This window comes from Astatotilapia calliptera, chromosome 11 (assembly GCF_900246225.1).
Source record: "Astatotilapia calliptera chromosome 11, fAstCal1.2, whole genome shotgun sequence".
In the NCBI taxonomy this organism is placed as follows: Eukaryota; Metazoa; Chordata; class Actinopteri; order Cichliformes; family Cichlidae; genus Astatotilapia; species Astatotilapia calliptera.
Window position 1 is genome coordinate 23,686,095 of NC_039312.1, and position 26,400 is coordinate 23,712,494.

General features: G+C 41.1%; 1 protein-coding gene across 2 annotated transcripts; it reads left to right on the forward strand.

Moving 5' to 3' along the window:
• The first annotated feature begins 254 nt into the window (after positions 1-254).
• On the forward strand, positions 255-26,161 carry znf574 (zinc finger protein 574). 2 transcript variants are annotated; one of them, XM_026185916.1, is made up of 10 exons: positions 255-365; positions 9,125-9,282; positions 13,606-14,788; positions 14,875-15,089; positions 15,588-15,767; positions 16,022-16,116; positions 18,113-18,207; positions 23,126-23,274; positions 23,530-23,817; positions 25,201-26,161. In XM_026185916.1, exons 1-10 carry the CDS (start codon positions 353-355, stop codon positions 25,798-25,800), a joined length of 2,976 nt encoding a protein of 991 aa, XP_026041701.1. In that variant the 5' UTR covers positions 255-352; the 3' UTR covers positions 25,801-26,161. The 2 variants fall into 2 exon arrangements, with proteins under 2 accessions (XP_026041701.1, XP_026041702.1); XM_026185917.1 differs by lacking the exon at positions 255-365 and adding an exon at positions 610-1,047.
• Positions 26,162-26,400: the final 239 nt, after the last annotated feature.

Sequence of the window (26,400 nt, forward strand, 5' to 3'; positions counted from 1 at the left end):
GTAGTAAGAGGAGTATTCATTTTAAAGAATGTTTAAACGTCCTAAGAAAGCCAGGACTTTATTAGTTGGTCTAAATTCGTTTGTAAAGTGCGATCACTTTAAAATAGTGATAAATTGATGATTTGTGGTTAAACTTACAGACATATTTGTTTTGTAGCACTGTTAGTAATTGAGGGCCAATGATTGACCTCTTCACGCGTCTTGATGCTCCTGGCGCGCTTTTCGACTACAAACTCTCCGTGCTATGTGTCCTCGAACGCTATTGGCGCATTAAGTGACCGATCGAGCCAATCAGCACGAACCTTCTAACATACGGAAAAAAACTGAAGTTGTCCTATTTCCTCGACAAGCAATGTCCGAGTTAGGTAAGTGTTATTGAATATATTTGGCTTATTTTTACAAAAATACTGCTCTTATGGTCTCATATCGCAAATTGAGATTTATGTATGGAGGATTTCAACGGGGGGAGACAGCTAATATTAACTTTTAGTCTGTCGCCGCCATTATACCACCGAAGAAGCATATCCCGCCCTTCTTCTTCGGTCTTTTCTTCTTCTTCTCCTTGATATCAGAAAGTAAGCACCAGTGGTCCAAGTGGTAAAAGGGTTTAGTCGCTAGCAAATGCGTCGTTGACGCCCGCTGCCAAGGAGTAAAACGCAGGGTGTTTTATTAGCTTCCGAGCTAGCAGGATAGCTGGCTGCCACGCCGCGGACATGTTAGTAGCTTTAGGAAGATGGCCATCGCTGCATGTTAGCAGCAATCTGGTGGTCCGAGATAAAGCTCTTGGGCTGCTAACGGTTAGCCTTCGTTAGCTCGCTGATTAGCTTTCCTCCCAGCTGTTTCATATCAGACCTCCAACAACGAAGCAAACGGGACGTTTTTGAATGCGTGAAACATGAGTGACTTTTATTTTTTAGATCACCCCTCATCCGAGTCACATTGTCTCTGCAGTAACAGCTCTGAACTAACGGCTAGCATTTGAAATAACACAACCGTGGCGCAATATTAGCACACCGTAGGGAGGGAAATAATGATAGGTGCTTGCAGGTAAATTGGCAACTGTATATCACATTTCTCTTTCTCCCTTATTGCTTGACTGAGGTGTAGTCAGTAAGACGTTACAGTTTCTGCAGGTAGGAAAGACCCAAACAGACACAGTGTGGGGCGTTACTGGTATGCCATGATATCAACAAATGGCATAAAACGAGATTTATCCATCCATTTATATATGAAGCTTATTGCTTGACTTTGTTTTTAAACGTGTGTAAAATGTTCATTTTCATGTTGTAAGTCAAGGCCAGTTAAGTTACTATATATGGTTTCTCACTGTTTGGAGTAAACATTTCTTTGTGTGTGTGTGTGTGTGTGTGTATATATATATATATATATATATATATATATATATATATATATATATATATATATAGGTTTTTAGGGTTTTTTTTTTTTTTTGACTGATGCTGGCATTTTGGCATTATTATTATTATTTTTAAACATATAACACAAAGCACAATCCTGTCCAACTGCTTCATGGTACTTTGTGATGGTACTGTAAGGTGGCAGTAATCTTTAGGAAGATGCTGAACATTATACTTCAAAGACTTAAGTTCATTTTGGGATCATGTGTACACACTGAAATACAGGCTGTATTATTCTGTGGAATGTTACATGATCAGCTTTCTTACATAAAAGACCAAAGTGGATTTCTGTGAAGGAAAGTAGTACATCTGAGTGAAAATTGAGGCCACTTTGAAGGAAAATGAAATCATCAATTGTAGATCTACTGAAAAAAAATACTCATGTATAACAAAGAGTGGGGAAAAATAGAAAGATAAATACTGGTGGTACCACTTATTTTTTTTTTTTTATACAGAATTAAATGAAAACAAATATTATTATTATTCTTCTTATTAATAATAATAATAAAATAATAAGTCAGTTTTACCAGTAGTAATACCTGAAATAAGAAAAACAAATATATACAATTTAAGTATGATTTAAAAACTGCTATAAGTAGGGCTGTTCGATATGACCATACATATCGGATGATGATATGAAAACATCTATCGTTTCATGTTATATCGCTTGTTTCTTGGTGTCGTAAAATAGACTGTTTCCGGCAGTATTTTTTTCATTCTTTTGCTGATCACTGTAGTAGCTATATTAATTTCTTAAAGTTCTGTCTTGCTCTTATATTTACAATAACCACACTACAGACGGACAAGCGACTTTTTTTGTTAGTAACAATGGCGGTAAGACCATTGTGTGGCTCCGCCGTCCACTTGTTTATTTTCCACATGGTTATGAAAAGTCTGTACTATACAAGTTATGCCGCAAACCGGTCCGCACCACAGACTCAAACATGACAGACCTCTTCAACCACCCACGCAAGAAGAGTATGGAGAAGGTTTATGGATTAGGAGCAAAAAAGCCGTCAGGTGCTCAAAATAAACCTTAGACTAAAATGTTAGACTAGGCTTTTTTATGCAGCACACCATGTAATAAGTACAAAGAAAAAGGCAGCTGTTACAACTTATGTCTAAAAATGTATAGCTTCATGCATCAGTCAAAACACTCGACTCCACGTACACGGCGCCCAGCTGAGAACACTTCACGCAAGTTCAGTTGCTCGAGATTCATAGAATTTACAGAAAATGTAAAATTTCTGCGATTTATATCGTTGTCGGGATGAGAAATCTTTTTTATATCGGGAGGTTTTGGTCAAATTGCACAACTATAAGATCCTAAAACAAACAAAACATTTTACCATTTATAGCTTAAAAATGTCTGTAATGGGTTAAATCTCACTGTATTACTGGTTAGTGTGATATAAACTTTTGTAAGGTCCATTGACAATGATGTTGCTACTTTGTATTCTTTAGAAATAGTGTTTCGCTAGACACAACTACTGTAAGTCTAAAAATGGACTTCCCACCATTTTTATGCCATACATTTCACAAATTTCTAAAATGCTACACACAAATTACACACCTGTCTTAACATTTAGAACAACTGTTGAACTAGATAATGTATAATGGGATTCATCAAAATACAGCACTTGGTTTGGAAGTTATGACCACAGGTGAGGAAGTAGGTAGGGGCCAAAAAACATGATTTCTAGAAGAACACTGAAGTTTTAACTGCTCCGGGGCACTGCTGATTCCTCTCATGCAATGATACCGCTATCTGTCACGTAGCCTTATCTTTATTGATTGGCTGGGAGAAATCCATGTGGTTCTACAACCTCACAGTGAGGCATAGAGAGGCCAATTCAGATATCCATTAAAGATACTAGTTGGATTTTGGAATACCTGTGAAAGCTCATTACATTGTTAAATAAAACTATTGTTGCTCAAAAACCCAAAATCAGAGCAGTAAGACACACTTTTTTATGGCTTATCTCACATACATCACCATGCTGTAAATACTAAATATTGTGTGCCAATAGTGTGTGTTTCTTTCTCTGTATGTTTTTTTTAATGTCTAATGGCTTTATTTAGACTGGTAAATAGGCTGTAATCAACAGGATTTAGGAAAGAAGTTGCATGTAATATAAAGAAATGGCTTGTTTTGCAAGTATTTTTTTGACTTTGCATTATTGTACGTACTTGTGTTCTACACTGTAATCAATCTGGTCCTTTATGACCACTTAAAATATCTTTATAAAAATGTTATATTGGAATTTCTGCTGCCCTCTTGGCCAGATCTCTTGTGAAAAAGACATTTTAATGTCACTGAGAGTATTTATCTGGATAAACAAAGCCACTATTGTTAAAGGCACTTAGAGAAAAAGTGATTGCAGCTTACATCGCAGGACAGGAATTTTCTTTCTGGCTCATACTTGACTTGGTATCTTTCATGAGATATATGTGGATTTGTTTGACAGGTTAAGTTATTTACGACCATATAGAGAATCAGAATCAGAAACTTTATTGTCATTGTCATGAGAACAACGAAATTAAGAATGGTCCCCGATCATTGCATCATCCCTAGCAATATCAAAATATAAATAAAACAATAAAATTCAATAAATAAAATAGATAGAATACTTAAAATACTAATAAGATATAACAGTAAAACATTCACATACATTCCCACACACATGCTTCAGACCGTGCATAGATTAACACAAGAGTGGCGTGATGGACATTTTTTTGTAGTATTCAGATGTGTTATTGCAGTTGGATAACAGCTGTGTTTGAGTCTATTAGTCCTTGCTCTGATTGCCCTGTACCGTCTGCCTGAGGGCAACAGTTCGAACAGGGAGTGGCCAGGATGTGAGGTGTCTTTTATGATGTTTTGGGCCTTTTTAAAACAGTGGGCGTTGTGTAGAACTTCCAGTGTGGGGAGAGGGCAGCCAGTGATCTTTTGGGCGGTGTTAATGATCCCTTGGAGTGCTTTCCTCTGAGCCCCTGTGCAGCTAGTGTACCAGATGCATATGCAGTAAGTTAGAACACTTTCAATGGTGGCTCTGTAGAAGGACACCAGCAGTCTCTGTGTGATGTTATTCCTCCTGAGAATTCGCAGGAAGTACAGTCTCTGTTGGGCCTTTTTCAGCAGCTCGGAGGTGTTCACACTCCAGGAAAGGTTCTCCTCTATATTGACTCCCAGGAAGCGGAAGCTTGCCACCCTTTCTACACAGTCCCCATTTATGAATAGTGGTTGGATCTCTGCCTTTTTCCTTCTGAAGTCTATTATGAGTTCTTTGGTTTTTGAAGTGTTGAGGAGGAGGTTATTGGCCTTACACCATGACGTCAGCTGCTCCACCTCGTCTCTGTACGTAGACTCGTCTCCCTTGGAAATGAGCCCCACCACTGTGGTGTCATCTGCAAATTTCACAAAGATGTTGCTGTGGTGGCGAGGAGTGCAGTCGTGTGTGTAGAGAGAGTAGAGCAGTGGACTGAGCACACAGCCCTGGGGTGAGCCAGTGCTGAGACTCAGGGCTGAGGATGTGTGATGGCCAACTCTGACTCTCTGTCTACGGCCCGAGAGGAAGCTATTGATCCACATGCAGGTGCTGTATGGAAGCCCCAGGTCTTGTAGCTTGGCCACCAGTTTGTGTGGAAGGATGGTGTTAAAAGCTGAGCAGTAATCCACGAAGAGCATCCGCACATAGCTACCATGCTCTTCCAGGTGAGTTAATGCAGCATGGAGTGCTGTGGCTACAGCGTCTTCCGTGGATCGGTTTGCTCTGTAGGCAAACTGGTGTGGATCCAGGCTGCGGGGCAGGGCTGCTGTGATGTGTCTGCGGACCAGCTTCTCAAAGCATTTCATTACCACTGGGGTGAGTGCCACCGGTCTGTAGTCATTCAGGCCGGTGATGTGGGGCTTCTTAGGCAAGGGGACTATGGTGGAGGACTTCAGGCAGAGTGGGACAGTCGCCTGTGCGAGGGATTTGTTGAAAATCCTGGTGAAGATCCCAGCCAGCTGTCCTGCACAATCCCTTAATATTCGACCTGGCACACCATCAGGACCCGCCGCCTTCCTCGGGTTAACAGCCTGCAGGGTTAATATAAATACCAACAGTGGGTTTTTGGCACAACACTGGGTGTACCATTTACTTTGTGTGTGTGTGTGTGTGTGTGTGTGTGTGTGTGTGTGTGTGTGTGTGTGTGTGTGTGTGTGTGTGTGTGTGTGTGTGTGTGTGTGTCCACTCCTTGGGAACATTTACAGGGAGTGCAGAATTATTAGGCAAGTTGTATTTTTGAGGAATAATTTTATTATTGAACAACAACCATGTTCTCAATGAACCCAAAAAACTCATTAATATCAAAGCTGAATGTTTTTGGAAGTAGTTTTTAGTTTGTTTTTAGTTTTAGCTATTTTAGGGGGATATCTGTGTGTGCAGGTGACTATTACTGTGCATAACTATTAGGCAACTTAACAAAAAACCAATATATACCCATTTCAATTATTTATTTTTACCAGTGAAACCAATATAACATCTCCACATTCACAAATATACATTTCTGACATTCAAAAACAAAACAAAAACAAATCAGCGACCAATATAGCCACTTTTCTTTGCAAGGACACTCAAAAGCCTGCCATCCATGGATTCTGTCAGTGTTTTGATCTGTTCACCATCAACATTGCGTGCAGCAGCAACCACAGCCTCCCAGACACTGTTCAGAGAGGTGTACTGTTTTCCCTCCTTGTAAATCTCACATGTGATGATGGACCACAGGTTCTCAATGGGGTTCAGATCAGGTGAACAAGGAGGCCATGTCATTAGTTCTTCTTCTTTTATACCCTTTCTTGCCAGCCACGCTGTGGAGTACTTGGACGCGTGTGATGGAGCATTGTCCTGCATGAAAATCATGTTTTTCTTGAAGGATGCAGACTTCTTCCTGTACCACTGCTTGAAGAAGGTGTCTTCCAGACAGTAGGCAGTAGGACTGGGAGTTGAGCTTGACTCCATCCTCAACCCGAAAAGGCCCCACAAGCTCATCTTTGATGATACCAGCCCAAACCAGTACTTCACCTCCAGCTTGCTGGCGTCTGAGTAGGACTGGAGCTCTCTGCCCTTTACCAATCCAGCCACGGGCCCATCCATCTGGCCCATCAAGACTCACTCTCATTTCATCAGTCCATAAAACCTTAAAAAAACCAGTCTTGAGATATTTCTTGGCCCAGTCTTGACGTTTCAGCTTGTATGTCTTGTTCAGTGGTGGTCGTTTTTCAGCCTTTCTTACCTTGGCCATGTCTCTGAGTATTGCACACCTTGTGCTTTAGGGCACTCCAGTGATGTTGCAGCTCTGAAATATGGCCAAACTGGTGGCAAGTGGCATGTTGGCAGCTGCACGCTTGACTTTTCTCAGTTCATGGGCAGTTATTTTGCACCTTGGTTTTTCCACACACTTCTTGCGACCCTGTTGACTATTTGATTGTTCGATGATCACGCTTCAGAAGCTTTGCAATTTTGAGACTGCTGCATCCCTCTGCAAGATATCTCACTATTTTTGACTTTTCTGAGCCTGTCAAGTCCTTCTTTTGACCCATTTTGCCAAAGGAAAGGACGTTGCCTAATAGGGTGTTGATGTCATTAGACCACACCCCTTCTCATTACAGAGATGCACATGACCTAATATGCTTAATTGGTAGTAGGCTTTCGAGCCTATACAGCTTGGAGTAAGACAACATGCATGAAGAGGGTGATGTGGACAAAATACTCATTTGCCTAATAATTCTGCACTCCCTGTAATAAAAACTAGGGGTCCACTCGGTGTATGATAGAAGAAAAAATATAGTAAAGGATTTTTTTTAGTGTTCATTTTGAGAATAAAGTGGAAATGTCAAGAGTAAAGTCAACACCCTTAGTCCCTGGGCATTTTGCAATGTGCCTTCATGTGGACTTGTGAAATACCATCAGTCGCAGCCTTGTCTTATAATGCAACGCCCCCCCCCCCCCCCCCCCCCCCCCCCCTTCTGACTAGACACAATTTTCTGCATCACATTTTTAATACTTAACCCCACACTGTATTTATGTTCTAAGAGAAATAATTTAGTTGTTCTCTAAGGTATGATTTTAATAACTCATCTGCACAAGGCATTTTGTTGGGATTTCACCTGCCATGAACATAAATTTGACATCAGTGTGACTTGAAATTGGCCGCTTGATTAGTGCGCTTACAGTAAGAGATGTCATAGATGGTCGTATTCCTTGTGATGCTTCCTCCTTGAGGTCTACTGCAGAAAAGCAGCTATGGTTTAACACACAGTTCCCTCATGTGCTGATGCAGAATTATAGTCTTTTCACAGTAAATTTGGAAACAGTCCTCATGCACAGCTTTTGTCCACATCACATTTTCCCTTATCCAGCGATTGAAAAGAAACTTCTTTTCAGTGTCTGACCACAATCCTCTGACAAGGTCTACAGGCTGTTTGTCATAAATTAGAAAAAATTAGTGCCAGAGTTATCTGTGTTAATAACCACAGGTTTATCTTTAAAATGAAAGAATCAATTTTAGTTGAGTACGTCCTATTAGGATAGTTGCGGAGAGGCCGCACTGAAGATGTCTACAGCAGGTTGTTTGCTGAAGCAGTCACAGTTTCTTTAAAGAGTACTCTGGTTTGTTAGTGTTTTCTAAGGTTATTTCTCACTCAGAACGAACTTTCACATCCAGTGTATTGTATGTAGCTGCATTTTCATTAAATGTAGTAAAGAGTGCCAACGCTTTTGAACAGTTGGCCCTGCAGGCCGTGATCAGAGATCACTTACTGTAAATGGATAGTAACTTCATGTATTTGCTTGACACGCGTGGTTTCATTATGATTACCTTTAGGATGAATTAACATTGCATAATTATCAGCACCCTGACCTATATCAATACTTTGGCACTGGTGAGTCTGGTACCAGTACCAATTTATTACTGCTCTTAAGTCCCTATGCTTATTCATGAGATGTCTCATCAAAACAAAATCTAATTATATCGCCTGTATTAACCTTTATATTTCCTCGTTGTCTGCCAATTAAAAAGATAAACCAGAAAGTGCGTTGTTGAATTGATGTGTTTCAGAGATAAACACGTGTGCCTCTCACTGGGTTTCTTTCATTTTGAAAGGTTTCTTTTTTTCCAAAGAGGAGCATTGCTTGTGGAGGTCTAAATGCTATCTTGTGAGTAGGAAGGCTTACAGACATAGTGTTTTGGTTATTACATTCGACAGGAGTGTGAGCTAGTCTGCACCACCAGTGGGTCCAATTACAGAACATATCTAATTGATGTTGGAGCTGAACACAAGCTCAGGCCGTGAAATGGCACAGAGACAGAGAGAAAGAGTTGGCAAGGTCTCCACCTGAGCAGCAACCTGCATGGTCAAAATAACAATTAGCTCGGCTCAGTGCATGGTGAGTCATCTTGGCAATCCCACAGTTTGCATACTGGCAATTGTGTCCAAGCTGCTGTGTTGATTAAATATGCAGACACTTCTTTTCATCAGAAGAGGGCAATGTTCACAACCAAACTCCAAATGTAAAGCACTTACAGATCTGTATAAGATTCACGTAGTGATGTTACTTATTCAAAGCATGCATTCGTTTTGAGAACTGTTGCACTTTTATCTACATCAGCTTGCATTGCTGCACTTCTCATGAAATGTTTTTTAATTTCTAATCCCCCTACAGCCATGGAGAATTCGTCCGTCTACATGTGCTTCCCCTGCTACCAGGAGTTTAACACCCTGGAAGAGGTCCTCAAGCACCAGTTGACATGCACTGCTGGCGATGAACCGCCAGACACATCTGGAACCAACGCCGTCACCATCCCGGTGCTGCAGACACAGGTGAGTGCTGACACAGTTGCCACTCCGCCGTTTTTGTCATGTGACTGTGATTTTTAGCTGGACAAAAAGGCGATTAAAAACCTTAAATTATGACAGCGTGGCCTGAAATAACCATCTGTGTGATCACATAAAAGCCTCTGAATCATATCTGGAGAGTGACTTTGAAGTGACACGTTTAACTTTAGTCATAAATTCACAATGCACTGCTACTTATCAAAGTAATAGTGACCTTGGTGCGAGCACTTAAGATGGTGTTGTTTGTGATTATTTACTGACATATTTCAAGGTGCTGCTGCATATTAGTATCTGATTTATGTGCACCCTGACATCATACCTTTAATCACAGAGTAACCAGTAAGTCTTTTTGGGTTAGTGGCAGAAAATTAGCTGTAATATAAGTTAACAATGCATTTGCGTTGTCATTTTTTTCTTGTTTGCCCATAATGGACATTAAAATGAAGAGAATCTCAGTTCATGATGGTTTTCTATTACATATTTACTTTGGAGAAGAGAAAATTCTTCCCATTTTGGCTCTGGTTGTATTTTGACTGAATTAGGACTAGACCCCTAACCTTTACTGTTATGTACTCATAATAGTTGTGTGTTAAGGTAAGAAGATTATTAAACAGTTCAACTGCTTCCTGTCCAGTAATGAGAAAAGAACACATTTGCATGCTGTTCGTCTGAGTAATGAGTCACTACTCAGGGAGACGTGTGGTTGTGCGTTAAAAGTAGATTAAGAATAGACTGTTAAACTATTAATTCAAGCTTTTTATGTCAGAATGAACAACAAAACATGCTTTATAGTTTGAATAAGCTCTCACAGTCTGTACTTATCAGACTTGTAGGCTAAGCCCTGTTCTCAGTGTTGGTTTGTACAAGATTTTCTTTCTTTTTTTAAAGACATATATTAGGTTATGTCAGTGGTTCCCAAACTTTTTTTGCTAGGCCCCCCTTTGTTTTACAAGAAAAATGTTCACGCCCCCCGCACGCACACGCACAAACACAAACACATCCTCCAACCACACACACCTAAATTTTGCTCCATTGCAGTTTCTTTCACACCTCAAACATTTAGTAAAAAATTAAGCAAATACAAGTAATCTGCAATAGATGACAGGTAGTAATAAAATAAACTGCTAACTCTTTTACGCTACGTCCGCACCTACACGGGTATTTTTAAAAAACGCAGCTGTTTCATCCACACATAAACAGCGTTTCGAATCACCGAAAACAGAGATTTTTTAAAACTCCTTTTTTGCGTTTACGTGTGGACGAGGAATACAGAGTTCGTCACTATCACTATGAATACATTTTTCAAAAAATGCCTCTCTGTACAAAATGGGTTTAAAAACATAAACAACTGTGGGATGCTGTTTGTCCATGATTTGAACCGGGGGAACAAATCGTGGCAGGATCAACATGATATTATTTGTATCCCACTGTAACTTTACTGTATAAAGAGCTAACATCTCCAGAATGCCAGGAGTAGTTAGTCATTACAAGTGTTTGTGACCTAAAAATCAAGACTGTGGGATACTGTTTGTCCCTGATTTGAAAAGCCCAGCGCTGCTCACAGGGAAAACCAATTCTGCAGGGAAGACCTACCTTGGCACTTGTGCAGGTGAAACCAAAGGGAAGATATGCTTCACCATATTTTCTAGTCTTTGGCTTAGAATGAAGTTGGTTTGGAAACATATTCGGCAATGCTTCATCTCCTGCTTTGCGTTTCTGTGGGCGCCCCGTGCTAGCAGTGTCCAAGCGTTTTGGTTTTTTTCCCCCCTTTTCATACTGGCCCCCCCCCCCCGCCATGGCTCTGCGGCCCCCACACTTTGGGAAGGTCTGGGTTATGTGATGCAGTAGCTGCAGGATTAAAAGAAAAATGTGCCAGAATTGGTTTATTTTTGAGATTTAATTGGATAAACCAGAGCAGAGGAAAGTGGAAGAAGAGGAGGACGTGCTGAAAGTGGCAGACCAGATTGAGATCCATGATGCTACATTTACATGTTATCCAATGAGGCTGGCTGAATCACCAGAGTGGTCCCCATGCTGCAGTAATAACGAACAGACTGTTTTCTTTTTGACCACCGTACCCTTTTGCTTCTGTGGGTGAGCTTTGCCAGCTATGCCATTTTTTCACCTTAGTGTTTTCCTTCTGTATTGTTTCCTCTTGTATGTTAATACTGCTGTTGTTTTTATTCTTTGACTTGGCTTTTAGAGGGGTGCAGATATTTACATAATGCACTGTATTCACTATTTCTTACGGTGTGCTTTCAGGTTGGTAAATACTCTTTGGGAAAGCATTAGTCTTCTGAAAATGTGGTCTGAATTGCAGGGTTTGAAAGTTGCATAATGAAAAGAGTTATTCCATTTAACTTTGACATGTTGAGCTGAGTCTTGTGAAGTAGCTGCCACTTTTCTTTTTTATTATTTTCTTTTATTTGCCATTCCTGTGACAGCTTCAGAAAGCCCGCAGGGTTAAAAGCAGTCACTGCCCCTCGTTTAGCAGTAGGGCACGGCTGTCAAAGCTTGTGCCTGGACTTCCATCCTTACAGTCTTCACCATACGTCCATAAAGCGGCGGCGCTCATGACAGACAGATTGCATCCTGAGTCGCCAGCAGGAAGAAGAGCAGGAGAAATGCATCAGTCAGAGCAAAAAAACCCCAATAAATTAAAATAAATCCCCATAACTCAAATAAACATATTGCTCACATTTAACATCAGATGATATTTAGCGTTTTACTGCTTTTGTTTATGACACATTCAATTAATATTTTTTCTGTAGTAGGAAAAAAATACAAATTGTGCAAACTGCTTGAGCTTTACAGCACTGTGGATTTGTAGAGTAAATACAAGCAGGCATTATTGTAAAGATGTTTGTTTAAAGAGCACAAACACAAAACGATGCTATCATTTAAAATAAAAAGTCAGTGAAATTAGTTTTAAAACGTGAGTCAAAAGGCAGTTAATGGCAGCATGTGTATTTTGCTTTTTATTTATTACAACAAATGTATTATATGTTATATAATGTTTATGCACACTATCAAAACTACATTCCTAACTTGGGTATGGATGCAGGGCTTCCTGGTCGCGGTTTGCAGGATTGAGATTTGGGGAGTTTGGAGGCTGGGTCAGTGCCTTGAACTCTTTGCTGGAGAGATGTTTCTGCTATCTGGGAGGTACATAAACATTTCCTGGACTAAAACAACCCTCTTAAGGGACTTACCCCCCCCCGCGCCCACTAGGGTTTAAATAGCTGGCACGCTCCATGATTGGAACTAAAGAAGCCATTGGATGAGAGGCTAAACATCTTCAGGAAATTTTGAAAAGTCCAGTTGCTTTCTTTTCTAGCTCCTTAGACCTGGACTGTGTTTAGGTACCTCACATGTGTCACACTACCATCCATGTGAGGGCTATGAACAGTTACTCTTAATTTGATTATTGAAGTTTAATTAAAACCAGATATTTGGTTGTAAAAATTCATAATTTTAAAACAAATTAGCACTGTCAGTGCCGCCTTTGTTTTCTGAGCCACCCAGCATTTGAAGCTTGATTTCTCCAACAAAAGTTGTTAAACCCAGCGTTGCTGTGTGGTTAGCGGAGCGCTATCCATCCATAGTACTGCATCCTGTGTGAGTCAAAGTCACAACAGTGGGAATTTTGAATGAAAAATTAAGTGTTATTTTTGGCCACATTTGAAAGCACTGATCCACACGAATGCCAGAAGCCAAGGTTTCCCAGCAGGTCATTGATTTTAACGAGATGATCGATGTTACTCACTTTGCCTACCAGTGGGTTCAATGTTGTGGGTGATGGCTGCGTAGGTGTGTGTGTTGTGAAGCAGCTAGACCACATCTGAGGGTGGTCTTCAGTTCTCACACTCCAGAATACCACAACAAAGAAAATACAAATCATTACATGTGAGACATGTTGAACAGCTGTGATTGACAGCTCCAGATGCCTTTAACCCCGACCTTGATGCTCTGTTTTTATCATCCAAATGGGTGGAGGGCACGAAGGTAAGACCCTGTGGAGTGACCCTTGCAACCCTGATGGGCCTTTTGATTGTTATCAGCCAGGCTGAGGCCTTATCTTGGTTGTCTGGAGCTCTCAGGGGAACCTTGGCTCTAAGCACACACTGCTTTAATTGACCTGAGTACCCCAACACTGAATTCTCATCTTTCATCCTTTAGAAAGAATAAAACTGGAAAAAAGGAAAAAACCCAAAGCGTATTGACTTGTTATTGCAACAAGTCGTTTTATTTGTATAAACAAAGATTTTAAAAAGTGTCTTTATTCTTTTTCCTTTCTTGTCTTTGCAGCAACATATAATAAATATATCAAAGACAGATGCACTCCCACAGATTGAAGTTCAAGCAGAAGAACCGTCTGTGCAGGCTGTTGAAAGTGCTCCCCCTGAGGATGAAGTCAGCACATCGTCAGATCAGCCCAGGATCCTCTACCAGTGTGGGGATTGTGATGAACTTTTCAAAAGCCTTGTACTTTGGCAGCAGCACCGTAAAGAAGGGGCATGTCAGCAGTCTGACATGTCTGAGAACAAGTCAAAACCAGATTCAGAAACTATGCCAGAGACTTCCTCAGTCCAGAGTGCAACCATACCTTTATATTCAGTCGCTGAATCCTCTTTCTCACAGCATGAAACTAACAAAAATATCAATTCAGATGCAGTTGAAAAAGCTTTGCATGAGCTGGAGCAGCAGGAAGGTACAGAGACCAATTCATCTCAGAGCTCTGATCCTCCTATTTCCGAGGTAGTTTCAGTCTCTAATCCAGATGAGTCGTCACCTAAGAGAAGAGGGGCAAACAAAAAGCCAAAGCCTGAACCTGTGCTCTTGTGCGTGGACTGCGGCTCGTGCTTCGGCCTGGTGTCAGAACTAGTGGCTCACCGCAAGACCCAGCACGGCTTTGAGGAAGCTCTGCACCGCTGCTCCGTGTGTGGGGAAAGCTTTCTAAATACCACTCTCTTCCTCTACCACCGAAAACAGCACCGACAGAAGGGCGAGGAAAAGGCGGTAGAGGTTACCGAATTGACTTCAGAGGTTTTTACTCAGAGCAATGGCGCAGATCAGCAGGACCACGGTGCACCTTCTGCCTCCGCCAGTGTTGACGCCACTTTCACACAGCCCGAGCTGTTCGTGTGCACCCTTTGCCTTCAGAGCTTTAGCGACGAGGGAGGGCTGGTTACACATCGTAAGCAGAAGCACAACCTTAATGAGCCGCTACACACGTGTGCCCACTGTGATATGAGCTTCATGAACACCACCCAGTACCTGTATCATTGGCGGCAGCATCGCTTCATGCCAGTGACAGAGGTGGCTGATGGGGCAGAAGCTGTTGGTGAAACAGCCACCACCAAACCTCAGGATAGTCCACAGAGCACAAAGCGACTGCTTTCCTCACCTGGTTCGGCTGGTGAATCAGGTTCCCCCCTTCCTAAGAGAAGCAGGCCTTCCTTCAGGATCCTGAGTGCTAATGCACTCAAAGGTAAGTGAAATTCATTACTTTAAAACACAACTACAAGGCAGTAGTTGTTTTGTTTTTTTTAACAAGAATTTTTGTTCTTTACTCAGGAAACAAGAGTTCAGATATTAAAGAAGAATTAGAGGCCAACACTGGTGCAGACTCGGACAACACCAATCACCCTCCGCCTGCCAAGCTGCTACAGGACTGGGCTCGAACACCACTCCCGCACGTGTGCCCGTACTGTGGCAAAACCTTCACGAGACGCGTCTTCCTCCGCACGCACGTCTACAGCCACACCGGAGAAAAACTTTTCACCTGCAAGGTGCCAATCAAACATTCAATCAGGGTGTCTCTGTCTCGAGTCTCAGGAATGACTTACATTTTTTGTGCAGAAGACTTTGATGAGATGATGTAATGCTGTGAAGTGAAGTGAAGGCTGACATCTCCAGCCTCATTATGTTTGACAGATTCCTTGGTGTCTTTGCATAATGACGTCTGTTTAAAGTACAAAAGTAGAATCTGAGCAAATGTAGATATGAAAATGTCCACAAAAGTTTGGGCATCGCTGAGCAAGTTACAGGTTCAAGTAAAAAGAAGACGGCTTCTACAATATAGAACTGATGAGACGACAGGGAAATAAGTGTGTGTGTTTGGTAAATTTCTGAAACATTTCAAGAATTGTAATTCTCTTACCTCTTTTCATTTAAAAAATTGGGATATGTGACTCGCTCAGAGGTTTCCGTACTTCAACACGGCTTCATTTGCTTGCAAAAAGTGTTTAAAACTGTTGACACTAATTCTGGTTATTGTTTTTGTGAAGGTCTGCACAAAGTCCTTCACCAACTCGCAGAGCCTGCTGCGCCACAGCATGAGCCACACGGGCAACAAGCCCTTCAGCTGTGATGTCTGTGGCAAGAACTTCTCCCAGGCAGCCACCCTGAAGAGACACCAACGCATTCACACATCGACACTACCTCGCCGCAAGCGTGGCCGCAAACCGGTACCAGCTCCGCCATTTAATATTAATCACAATAGCTCTCTGATTGAGCATTTTATTTCAAAATCTTGTAAAATATCTTAATATTCGTAGATATTGTTGAATATTATTGATATTGGAAGTGATTTTGATAGTAGGTGAAATGGTAGATAATGTGTTCTGTAATAAAAAGCTACATTTAAGTTTAAGTCACTATGTGAGTATCTTGCTGGTGAAACCCTTTTTATCGATATTGATTGTTGTGTCTGTCAATGCAGGTGTGCAGTTTGGACAACGAAGGAGCTGCTCATCTCTTCCCTTGTCCTAACTGTCCTTCACGCTTCAACACCGAGGATCAACTCAACCATCACAAGTAATAACACTTTTTTTCTGACGTTATTTTTTTTACTTTTGGCACCTTGTATTTTGCTGGTGTTGGTGGAAATAACTAGAACGTGTCAATATTCAATCAAATTCAAAATCTGTTTACCGCATAACTACATTAGAATTACATTAGCAAACAGAAGGCAGGACAGGATTTAGATAAACCTCCCTCCCTCTTGCCGGGAGCTGTAGCAGCTGAGCCGTGTCCGACCACTGAGCAAGACCTTTAAGCTGTGTAGCAAACACACTGAGATGTCTGTGTGCCCTTGAGCCACATATGATTGACAGACGCAGGCCCAGTAAATTAAGATGAGAACGATAACTGCACAGAACAGGAGAAAGAGCCTGGTCATGTCCTACCTGGCTGAACAAGGGGGATAGGATGTACACTACAGTGTGTGTGTGTGTGTGTGTGTGTGTGTGTGTGTGTGTGTGTGTGTGTGTGTATATATATGTATATAATATTGACTTAACATGATCTAGTGTGCTAAGTACTATTGTCACTATTTCTTCCTCATTAAACCCAAAGACTTCACCAAAATGTAATCATTTTAAGTCTTTTAATTATCTTGATGTTACGTAAAACACTGAAATGGTTACTGTTACAATATCTAGGAGGAAAAAATCGACATAATTGTAGGAGATTAATAAATTATTATTTTGGTGAACAGGAACATGTGGAAAATGTGGAGGGGCAGAAAAGGCTCATCTCATTGTCTTGATGACATCCTCGAGTTCACTGGTTTCTGTGAAAAACTCTTTAAAACCTGAACGATCTCATTTTGAAACGGTGTTAACTCAAGGTTCTTTACTACCTTTATCCTGAGCTTTAAACTGCAACGCACACTCTTTATGAGGACACACAATACTAAGACCTTGAGTTAAGATTGTGGGTTAGTTTTTTTTTTTTTGTTTTTTTTTTAATGAATTACATTTTTTTATATTCCCAAGCTCAGAAATAAACCTTTACACATAAAAAGATGAAGGTATCAAACTTCTCCTGAAGCTTCCAGCAAGAAAGCAAATAAGAGTATTTCCAAAGTGGTAGAGAGGAGAGTACGGACGTCTTAGATGTTTACGGAATCTGCAGCATACAAATGTGTCTCATTTGCATGTAAAATGATTCAACATTGAGCTCATTTTCTGCTGATTGAAATATTGATGAATCAACAGGGTTTAAATTAGGTGTCAGTGTACATCTAATTTAAACCCTGATACTTTACGTGTGACGTGACCCCTGCTCATCACAGAACATCTGTCTTGAAGGGGGCGACCCTGACGGGGATTTTAATCCTTCTATCTGGCTCGAGGTCAACTGTCCCTGAAATATTGAATTCTCTTGTCGTTTAACAGGGAACAGAAAGACTCTGGCCTTGGATGGTCTTTGCACATAACCTCTAGCTTCCAATTTTACTTTGAATTAGTCATGTGGTGGATTAATACAGATATTTGTTTGTATGTAATATTTAGCAAAGTTGTGGAAACTGAAACATCATCCCTGCTTGTTCTGATTACGCGAAGCTGCACGCACAGCAAAGAAGTGTTTTTTTTGTTTTCTCCTTGTAAAAACAGGCCTGATGCAGGAGTAGGTGAATACATCCTAGCAGTTCTCTCCTCCCCTAAGGCTATACTCAGTGTAACGTTATGCAGAGGATAAATATAGTCTTTCATGTCTAACCCTGACGCCTCCCAGTTTACTGCTGTTCTTTTATCTCCGGTTGTTTGTACACTACGCCGGTACCCCTCATTTGACCTGACGTACAGCTAAGTACATACGAGGTGGCAGATTAAGACCAAATCATGACTTTAATCACACACTTTTATGTGTCTCTGAATTAGGACTGCTTAAGTATTTATATTGGGAGCTATAATTGTTATATATGTATGTTGTATATGTTTATGTCCTTGGCCTATGATTTCAATGTTTTTGGCTCTATTTGAATGTAGCATTAAAAAAATCTGTTAATACTTCTGTGTTTGAACAGATTGTTGCACACCAGCCACCCCTTCCCTTGCGGCGAATGTGGAGAGGCCTTCAAACGTAGGAAAGACCTGGACCTGCACTCCCTCATACATCAGGGTAAGAGTTCAAGACTTGGACTTGTATTTTATATTTTTATAGTTAGCAAGCAGTAGCCCGATTTTCTTTGATATTGATTTTGGTGTCCATTATTCTGACCTTATTCTTTGCCCGAGTTCTTGCACTGCGTCATGTGTTAATCTTACTTCCATCAAAGAGGAAGAGAAAAAGTTTTTTGTTTGTTTTTTTTAAATCAGCAAGCATTGATTCAATGAGAACTGAAGAAGCTAATGAAAAACAAAACTGCCATTCGTTTATTCATTACGACACGTTTTACCTGAAAACTTTCTGGACTACAAGATAGCTGTAATAAATCATGGATTTTTCTGGAGAGGAGAACAAGTGAGTCTGTTGTATTATTGTTTAGTTATTTACTAATAGCTAGCAAGCTAATGCCAGAAGGGCTTCTCCTGGGTCTTAAGATAAATGCCTCCTTGAACAGAATAAATTGTAGTGATAGTCAAAGCTTTTGCGTTATATAATTACTATCAGCATCTTTTAGACACACCAGATATCGATATTGGTAGTAATGCTAATACACAGCTTTTATGCCAATTTGGCAAATGATATGCTTCTGTACACATTTTGAGCATTGTGTAAGAACGATAATCAAATGTCTATTTTGGAGATTTGGAACCCAAATTTAAAGATGCACAAGATGATGATAGTGGTCACACTTTACTGCTTAATGCCCCTAAGGTCCACCACACAGGACACTTTGTATCATCTTATTACTGTGTGACCTCTATCCAGCTTTCACTTGTTGGCTCAGTCTTTAGCCTTCGTATAGTTTTATCATGTTCAGCAGCTTTTTATGAACCTATAGCTCAGGAATTTAATATGTATATATTGTATTTTTTTGAATAGGTGAAAACAGAATAGTAGCATAGCAGATGTTAGGGAGAAGGTGCTATGTCCCATTGTTTACTAACGACACAATAGTTGAAACTGACCCAGTGTTTCAAAGATTACTGTCCTGTCAAAAAAAGGATAATTGACTTGTCGGAAATCAGTCTGCAGAAGCCCTGAAAGGCTCTACTCCAGAGGAGAATATCATAGTCATTACTACGGTCAGAACACAGTTAACTGTGTAGTTGTCATTGCACCTTGTAGCTTGATAGCATTCATCTCGGAAACACCTGAAAATACTTTCCGAGGCGCTGCCAGTCAATCATACTCCCGACAGGGAGAAAATACTGAGAACCTGTGCTGTTCTGTGTAACCTAAGAGAAGATGTCATTCACAAAGAAGCAGAATGAGACGCTGAAATGTCCTCTACCAATGCATAGCTTTAAAACTAACATTATATTAAAATAAAATCAATGAAATCCCTTTATATGAGATTCTGACAAAATATTTCCAATAAGTGGGTAGAGCCAAACCCGCTTGGCATCTTTAGTTAAAAGAAAGGGACACAGCACTGCCACCTTCTGGTATGATTTAACTAATTGTATATCTTTATTCTTACTCTGACCATGAGTTAATGTTTGCCAATGTGTGTAAATAAATAGAATTAATCATTTTCATGTGATTATTTTATAACAATTTGAGAAATGGGTCATTTTAAATAAGTAATTTCTTTTACAATCCCCTAATATTAGGAAAACAAAAGCCATCTCACACCATTTATTGTACTATTACAAATGTTTTATGTCTGGTTGGCATGTTTACAGTTTACACATTTTTCTGGGTTTAGTTGTGACATAAGTTAAACCCCTCTCGTTTCTGCCCACGGGCGGCTCATCAATAACACGTCAAAAGATATTGCATCAAAAGTACTCGTCATAGGGCATATTGATAAGAAACTGTTGAGCATGACTTTGAAGCAAAAATTTGTCAGTTTGGAACATGCCAAGCTGAACATGTTAGTTGCTCATAATGACGCAATGATATTCTGGACAGTTTGCTCTGTTCATCCTCTGACATATCATGCGTGTGTCGTCAGCGTCTTGAGCAGCTGGTACCAGCAGACCACTACCATGGCAACATTATGGGCTGCATTTGAGATGATATATGTGGGTGATATTTGTGCTTCAGGTCAACATTACACACTTTTGTTCGGTTCACTGCTCATTTGGACGAGACTGTTCCTTTGTTCTTTTTGGCGAGACTCACCTGCACTTGAGTGCTTGTGGTCAGACTTCAGTTCACTATCATACTGACTAAAGGGGAAAGAAATGCTATGTCTATGAGAAGAAGACGAACAAAGTACAACACTTGGTTTTCCCAACTTGCAGTTGGGCATGGTGAAGATCGAGAGGATGACTATGGGTATGCTACTGCAAACGGGTCTTTGCATATTTCATCAGAGGTCATCTGTCTTAAAAGTGTGATAGGTTGCTTTGGTCAGGATACTCAGGGACATGATGTCCCTCTTGGTGTCACGGAGCCTCCTACACTACAGGTATTACAAAGTGATTGAGGATATGTGTGTGATTTTTGCATGTCACTGGTTGCTGTTGGATGTGAATGTTTATTGTTGACATCTACGTTAGCTAGCAACAAACTGGATAAATGCATACACTTCTGTCTGAACTGGAGATAAAAAAAAAAAGTGGCAGGGCACCATAAGGTGAACACAGTGTCCCATATCCTTACTTTATTTCCAAAGTTTTACTATTTATCATTGAAGGGGTTTTAAATTGTGGTGGAGATGCCGAGAACCCAGCTGTTTACATATCTTGTTGTAATAGAAAAACTAGAGATGATTTTCTGAATGATTGTAGAATGATGCAGATTCAGCCAAAAATGGCTCTAACCATTTGCTTGTTGTTAATTTACAAAAATATGCCTATGGTATATGCGTTCTTCAGTGCATTAGGTCAATGACTTTCTATTGATTAGCGTGCCATGTGGAGTGGAGGAGCAAGGTGGAGGCAAATGAATTGGGTCAACATGTTGACACTTCATCTTAATCAGGGGGTGTTGGCACACCAACCTCATTAGTTACGCTTGATAAGTCAGCGTGCGGCAGAGGTCAGAGGTACAGGGCTCCTCTGAGAAAAATGTTTGGAGAGATTGATCTATTGATCCATCCAGTGCCATAGGCTGAGATTGCCCTTGTTAAAGGTTTAATTAGACGTTTTCGATAGGGAGCAGAGTGGATCTCCCCCACTGGGACAGACTGTACAGATGGTTAGCAAATTGCAAGTTATTGGCATGACGTCCTATGGACTTAATGATGAACCATCAGTGTCAGCAGTTTCCCAACCAGATTTTTGAAAGCTATCCAGGGAGCGAGGAAGTTTGGTTTACTTTGGTTGTGATGAATCAGTTAGATGATGAATGATCTAATTGACACAATTTTGCAGTTTTATAATGTTGTATAGCTCAAATAGGTAACAAGTTAATCACGGAAATTAATAACTGATTAACCAATAAATAATAACAGCTTTTATATATTAAACAAGAAATGAAATGCTCATTAAAAGTATGTTTGACTGTGCGACCAGTTGACTTGATCTGTAAATGTTGTTCCAGTCACTAGTCGGCAACAGCAATACTAGTTGGTTAAACATATGATTTTTTTTTTTATCATTTTCATCTTAGATGTTATGCAGCTAGCTGGAGCTGCAGCTCTGGGAGATGGCAACACCCCATTGTGTGATGGGAAGTTGTAAATAAGCGACGAGTACAGTTCTGCTGTACCTTTTGCAGTTTTATGTTGGCTGTTTCAAAATGAAAAGCAATCTGGCATATGACAACTCAACCACATTCTGCACACCTGAATAAAAAAGGCTGGTGGCGGTGCTAATGTCAGCCACACTTGGGAAATTAATGTGACGTGACTCTGTGTGCAGCAAGTGTGAATATGTGCCACAAATTGGCACACATTTGGGCATCATTTAAAATACTATTTGGTTATCAAATAATGGGATTAAAGGTTTCAAATAGCTCTTGAATACATGCAGTATTTGTGCAGGCAGCATTTGACCTCATCCATTAGATTGCTCCCTTTTGACTGTTATCTGAGTGTGTTTTAATAGACTTGACTAGACAATTAATTTCATTTACATTTCTTCTCTCACTCAATCAGCTAGTGCATTAGTCGCTGGAAACATCCCTAATGAAAAGTTCTCAGAGCCCAAGATAAACTAATCAAATTGCTTATGTAACACTCCAAAAGCAAATAATTTTTAATATAGGGTGATGTAAATGTAAAAAATGTTGAAATGCACTCTGATAATTTTTTGAATTTCTATTCACAGGCATGATTGTGATACCTTACGTAGCTTTTCTACAAGTCTGATTACTATACTGATATCAACCATTCCCCTGAAGCGTAACGTTTCTATACTTGGCTTTAAAGTCTTCAGGATCATTTTTATCTTGTAGTAGCATAACATTAAACAGTCAGTGACCCACTGACTTGATGAATGCACTAAAAGTTAATAAACTGTTCTTCAAAATGATATTGATAAAGTAACTCTGTTTGATGGGGATCGGTTACATCTGGCCAGTACTCAATATGTTTAATGAGATCCACCTTGATGTCATCCTGGTGATGCAAAGAGCAGCAGCTTGTCACAGCTGAGCTCAATAAATGTTAGTCGCTTTTGTTGTCTTTGTGAATCATTATAAAAAGGGCCGCTGGTCATTTTTTAATAGGTGAGCTAAATGACGGGTTGTTTTTGGACTCTTTGCAACAACTCATGTTTTGCATCTTTTGGCACCGATTTGCCAATTTGAATCATAAACGGTAAACAGAGGCCATATTATTTGTTGACTCTGGCTGCGGCGGATTGTTTGGCCACTGTTGCCGATTCTGTATGCACCACCTGTCACTGCGCGATTGCTGGCCCAACATCAGGCAGTCGGCAAGCTCAAACCAGCCATCAGATTTCAACACGGCCATTAGCGTGTAGTATGACGAGAAATTATGACCATCTGTCTAAAATCCGACACTGTTCCATTACAGACAAGCAGCCAGCGACATGCCCTCACTGCTCATCCCAGTTTATCAACCAATCAGTGCTGGAAATCCATCTCCAGCGTTGTCCTACTACCGAAGAGGAGAAGAATACCGGTCGTGGGAGGGGCCAGGGCCGAGGACGCTGCACTGGACAGGTTGGAGACATAAAGAAATTTTTTAAAGAGAGGATGTGAGCCAGAGTGTGATTTGTTTTTTCCAATCGAATAGCTGACGGGGTTAGTGAGGGAGTGGCGATGTGTCTCACGGTCCACATTTGGAGTTGGATTGTGACATTGTACTTTAAATAAGTAGACAAAAATTTAGATAATGACGACACCGTTTCTGTCATTTCATTCTGGTTTGTCTCCCTCTCGTCTCCTTTCCCTTCCTTTTCTTTATTCCTCCCTCAGATTGAGTGTGACCTTTGTGGACACCGTTGCATGACCCAAGAGGGCCTCGACCTTCATCGTTTATCCCACACAGGCCAGACACCTCTCAAATGCCCAGTGAGGCCATGCCGCCGCCGATTTATCTCTAACAGTGCCCTGGAGGAGCATGTGCTGGCGCATTTTCAAGGAACGCTCAGCAAGTCCAAAAACCGACCCCGCTTCCGTTGTCAGATTTGCCACAAGGAATTTGCCTATAATTCCACCTTCAACGTTCATATGAGGACACACACTGATGAGAGGCCCTTTGAGGTAAGAAGCACTGTGGCGTGTACTTGTGTAAAGGTAGTTTCTTTCAGTCTTAAGAATCCTATTTCTCTCTCTTTATACAAGGTCTTGAAATCTTTTAAACACCTGTATTTCAAAATGAAACTGAGAACTGCCTCATCCCCATCCACGGTCACACCCGCTCATAGCTGCGGCCATCTCTCTGGTTCCGGACCATGGCCATTTGTGCAGAGTGTGTCCTGCGGGTGTTTTCTCCCTCTCTGTGTACCTGTGATTAATGGCAGGGCTGAGTTAGGGCCTGTCAGCTCCCCTCTGTGCCTGTTACTATTCTGGGATTCTCTCCCTCTCTCTCTGCTGCTCTGGTGACGAGGCAGGACATCAACTATAGACCCACCCAAGCCCATCTCAGCTTTAGAAATTGATTTAATATTTGTGGCTTCGCTTTGAGCCATGATCTATCAGGCAGGCTGAGGACTGCGGTTCAAGGAGCACCGGTTCTCAAACACAGAGGCAGTTACGGGGATACATTTTAATTTATATCAAATATACCTTGTGTTCCTGGAGGAACATATGTGTTTGCTCAGTTTATAAAGAGCAAACTTCACAGGAAAAGTAATTATATTAGAGTGTATTTCACAGAGATACTGAAACTGCAGATCTGTCAATAGGGATTGCAATTTCAATCTGAGTGTCCCAGTGGGAATCAAAGCAAAGCTCAATACTGTTACTCCCCTGTAGTGCTTCAGGTTTAATCATCTATCTACTTTTATTTCATTGTCTGCGCTCATTTGGGAGTGAACAGAACAAATGTTGGTGTTGCAGGAATGATGCCGTTGAACTGTTGATTACTAAAATGATTATTTAGAAAAGTCAAGCTCTTAGATCACTGCTAATATTTTTTCTGTTGTGTAACTCTGTGTAATTTATTACACTCCCCTTACACGCAGAGCTGCAGGGTTTAGTCAAATCGATTATTTCAGCGACAGAATGTTCATCATTAGCCTGTGACGAAGCTGAAAATGACAAATGTTCTCTGGCTTCTGCTTCTTATTTGCTGGTTTTTCAGCTTTTGTCAGGTAAAACACGATATTTGAAGACATATTTCCTTCATTTCTTTTTTTCATCTGGTGTGTGGATGTCTTATTGACCAAACAATTAATTGCTTGTGTGGGACTGATGATGATGATATCTTTTTATTGCTCTGTATTTGTCCTTCCCCCTCTGTCTTCCCTATCCCATTTTCTTTCTGCTCTTTCTGTGTCTCAGCCAGGAGTGCTGCATCTGCAGAAAAATGTAAAGAGAGGTTTTAGGAATTAATTGCAGTTGAGTTTGTGTGCTGCCAGAGTTGTGAACTTAACTTTCTCGCCTCTCTCTCACCTTTTCCCCTCTTCTCTGTTCTTCCACCAGTGCGCCACATGTGGTAAGCGCTTCCGCCAGCTGCCCCATCTGCAGGATCATGAGCGCATCCACAGCGGCGTGCGGCCTTTCTGCTGCTGGATTTGCGGCAAGAGTTTCAGCGTCGCCGCTCGTCTCACCGAGCACGCCCGCACCCACAGCGGCGAGAAGCCTTACCCTTGCCCTCACTGTCCCGCTGCCTTTCGGTCTCGTTCCAACCTGGATAAACACATCCGACTTCACGGGGACCTGCCTCCGGAAACAGCGGAGCAGGTGGTTAATGCAGCTGAAGCTGCTCAGGTCCAGAAGGTGCTGGAGGGAGCCAAAGCATTGTCATCTTTGGCCACCATGGAAGAGGTCGAATCTGGCTCTGTGCAGACCATTTACGTGCTGCAGGGAGCTGAAGGGGCTACCGAGACCGTAATGATCCCATCCGATCAACTCAGCAGTTTAGAGGGAGCGTCGCAGGTTGTCATTCTGCCCTCCTCTGTACTGGGAACTCAGGCCATCACTGTTCCCACCATCACAATGGACGGCAGTGAAATCACCATGGTGGAGACGAGCCAGTCACCACAGCATACCATTGAGTTCATTATGGAGGAGACTGTTTGAAGGTAGCTTAGTAAATCGTGGACAACAAGGACATGAAAAACACTGAATGATTAATCGCTAATATAGACTGCTGGTGATCTAAATATTTTGACAGATGAAGCCAATACCCTGTACGTTTATTGTCTGGCAGATTTCCAAGAGAGTTTAAGCAAAACTCCCCACCTGTTTAATAAGTTTTCTTGAGCAGACAAGTGAATTTATGACATAGAGGAGACATTGAGCGGAACACTCACACGCTAAATTAGCTTTTCAGACTAATAGAACTGATTATGTGCATTTACTGCCCCTGTTTATTAGGGGACGACGTGGTTGCCTATGAAGTGTTCTCTGCTTTCTTTATAATAAAACGTTTGAGCATTCACTCTTGTGAGCGTCGATCATTTCATTAGGTGGATGACAAGAGGGCATTGCCCCCGTCTCATCAGATGGGACAGACTTTATAGGTCCTGCTGTAAATTGGCACCTCAGCCAACATTAGGAAGTAGCCTGAGCTGAGAAACATAAAGACCCGCTCAGCAGCAGTCGCTGTCGAGATTTTGAAACCGCTGTTTCTTTCTGTCTCACACACACACAGACACACACTGATGTTAGCGAATGGCA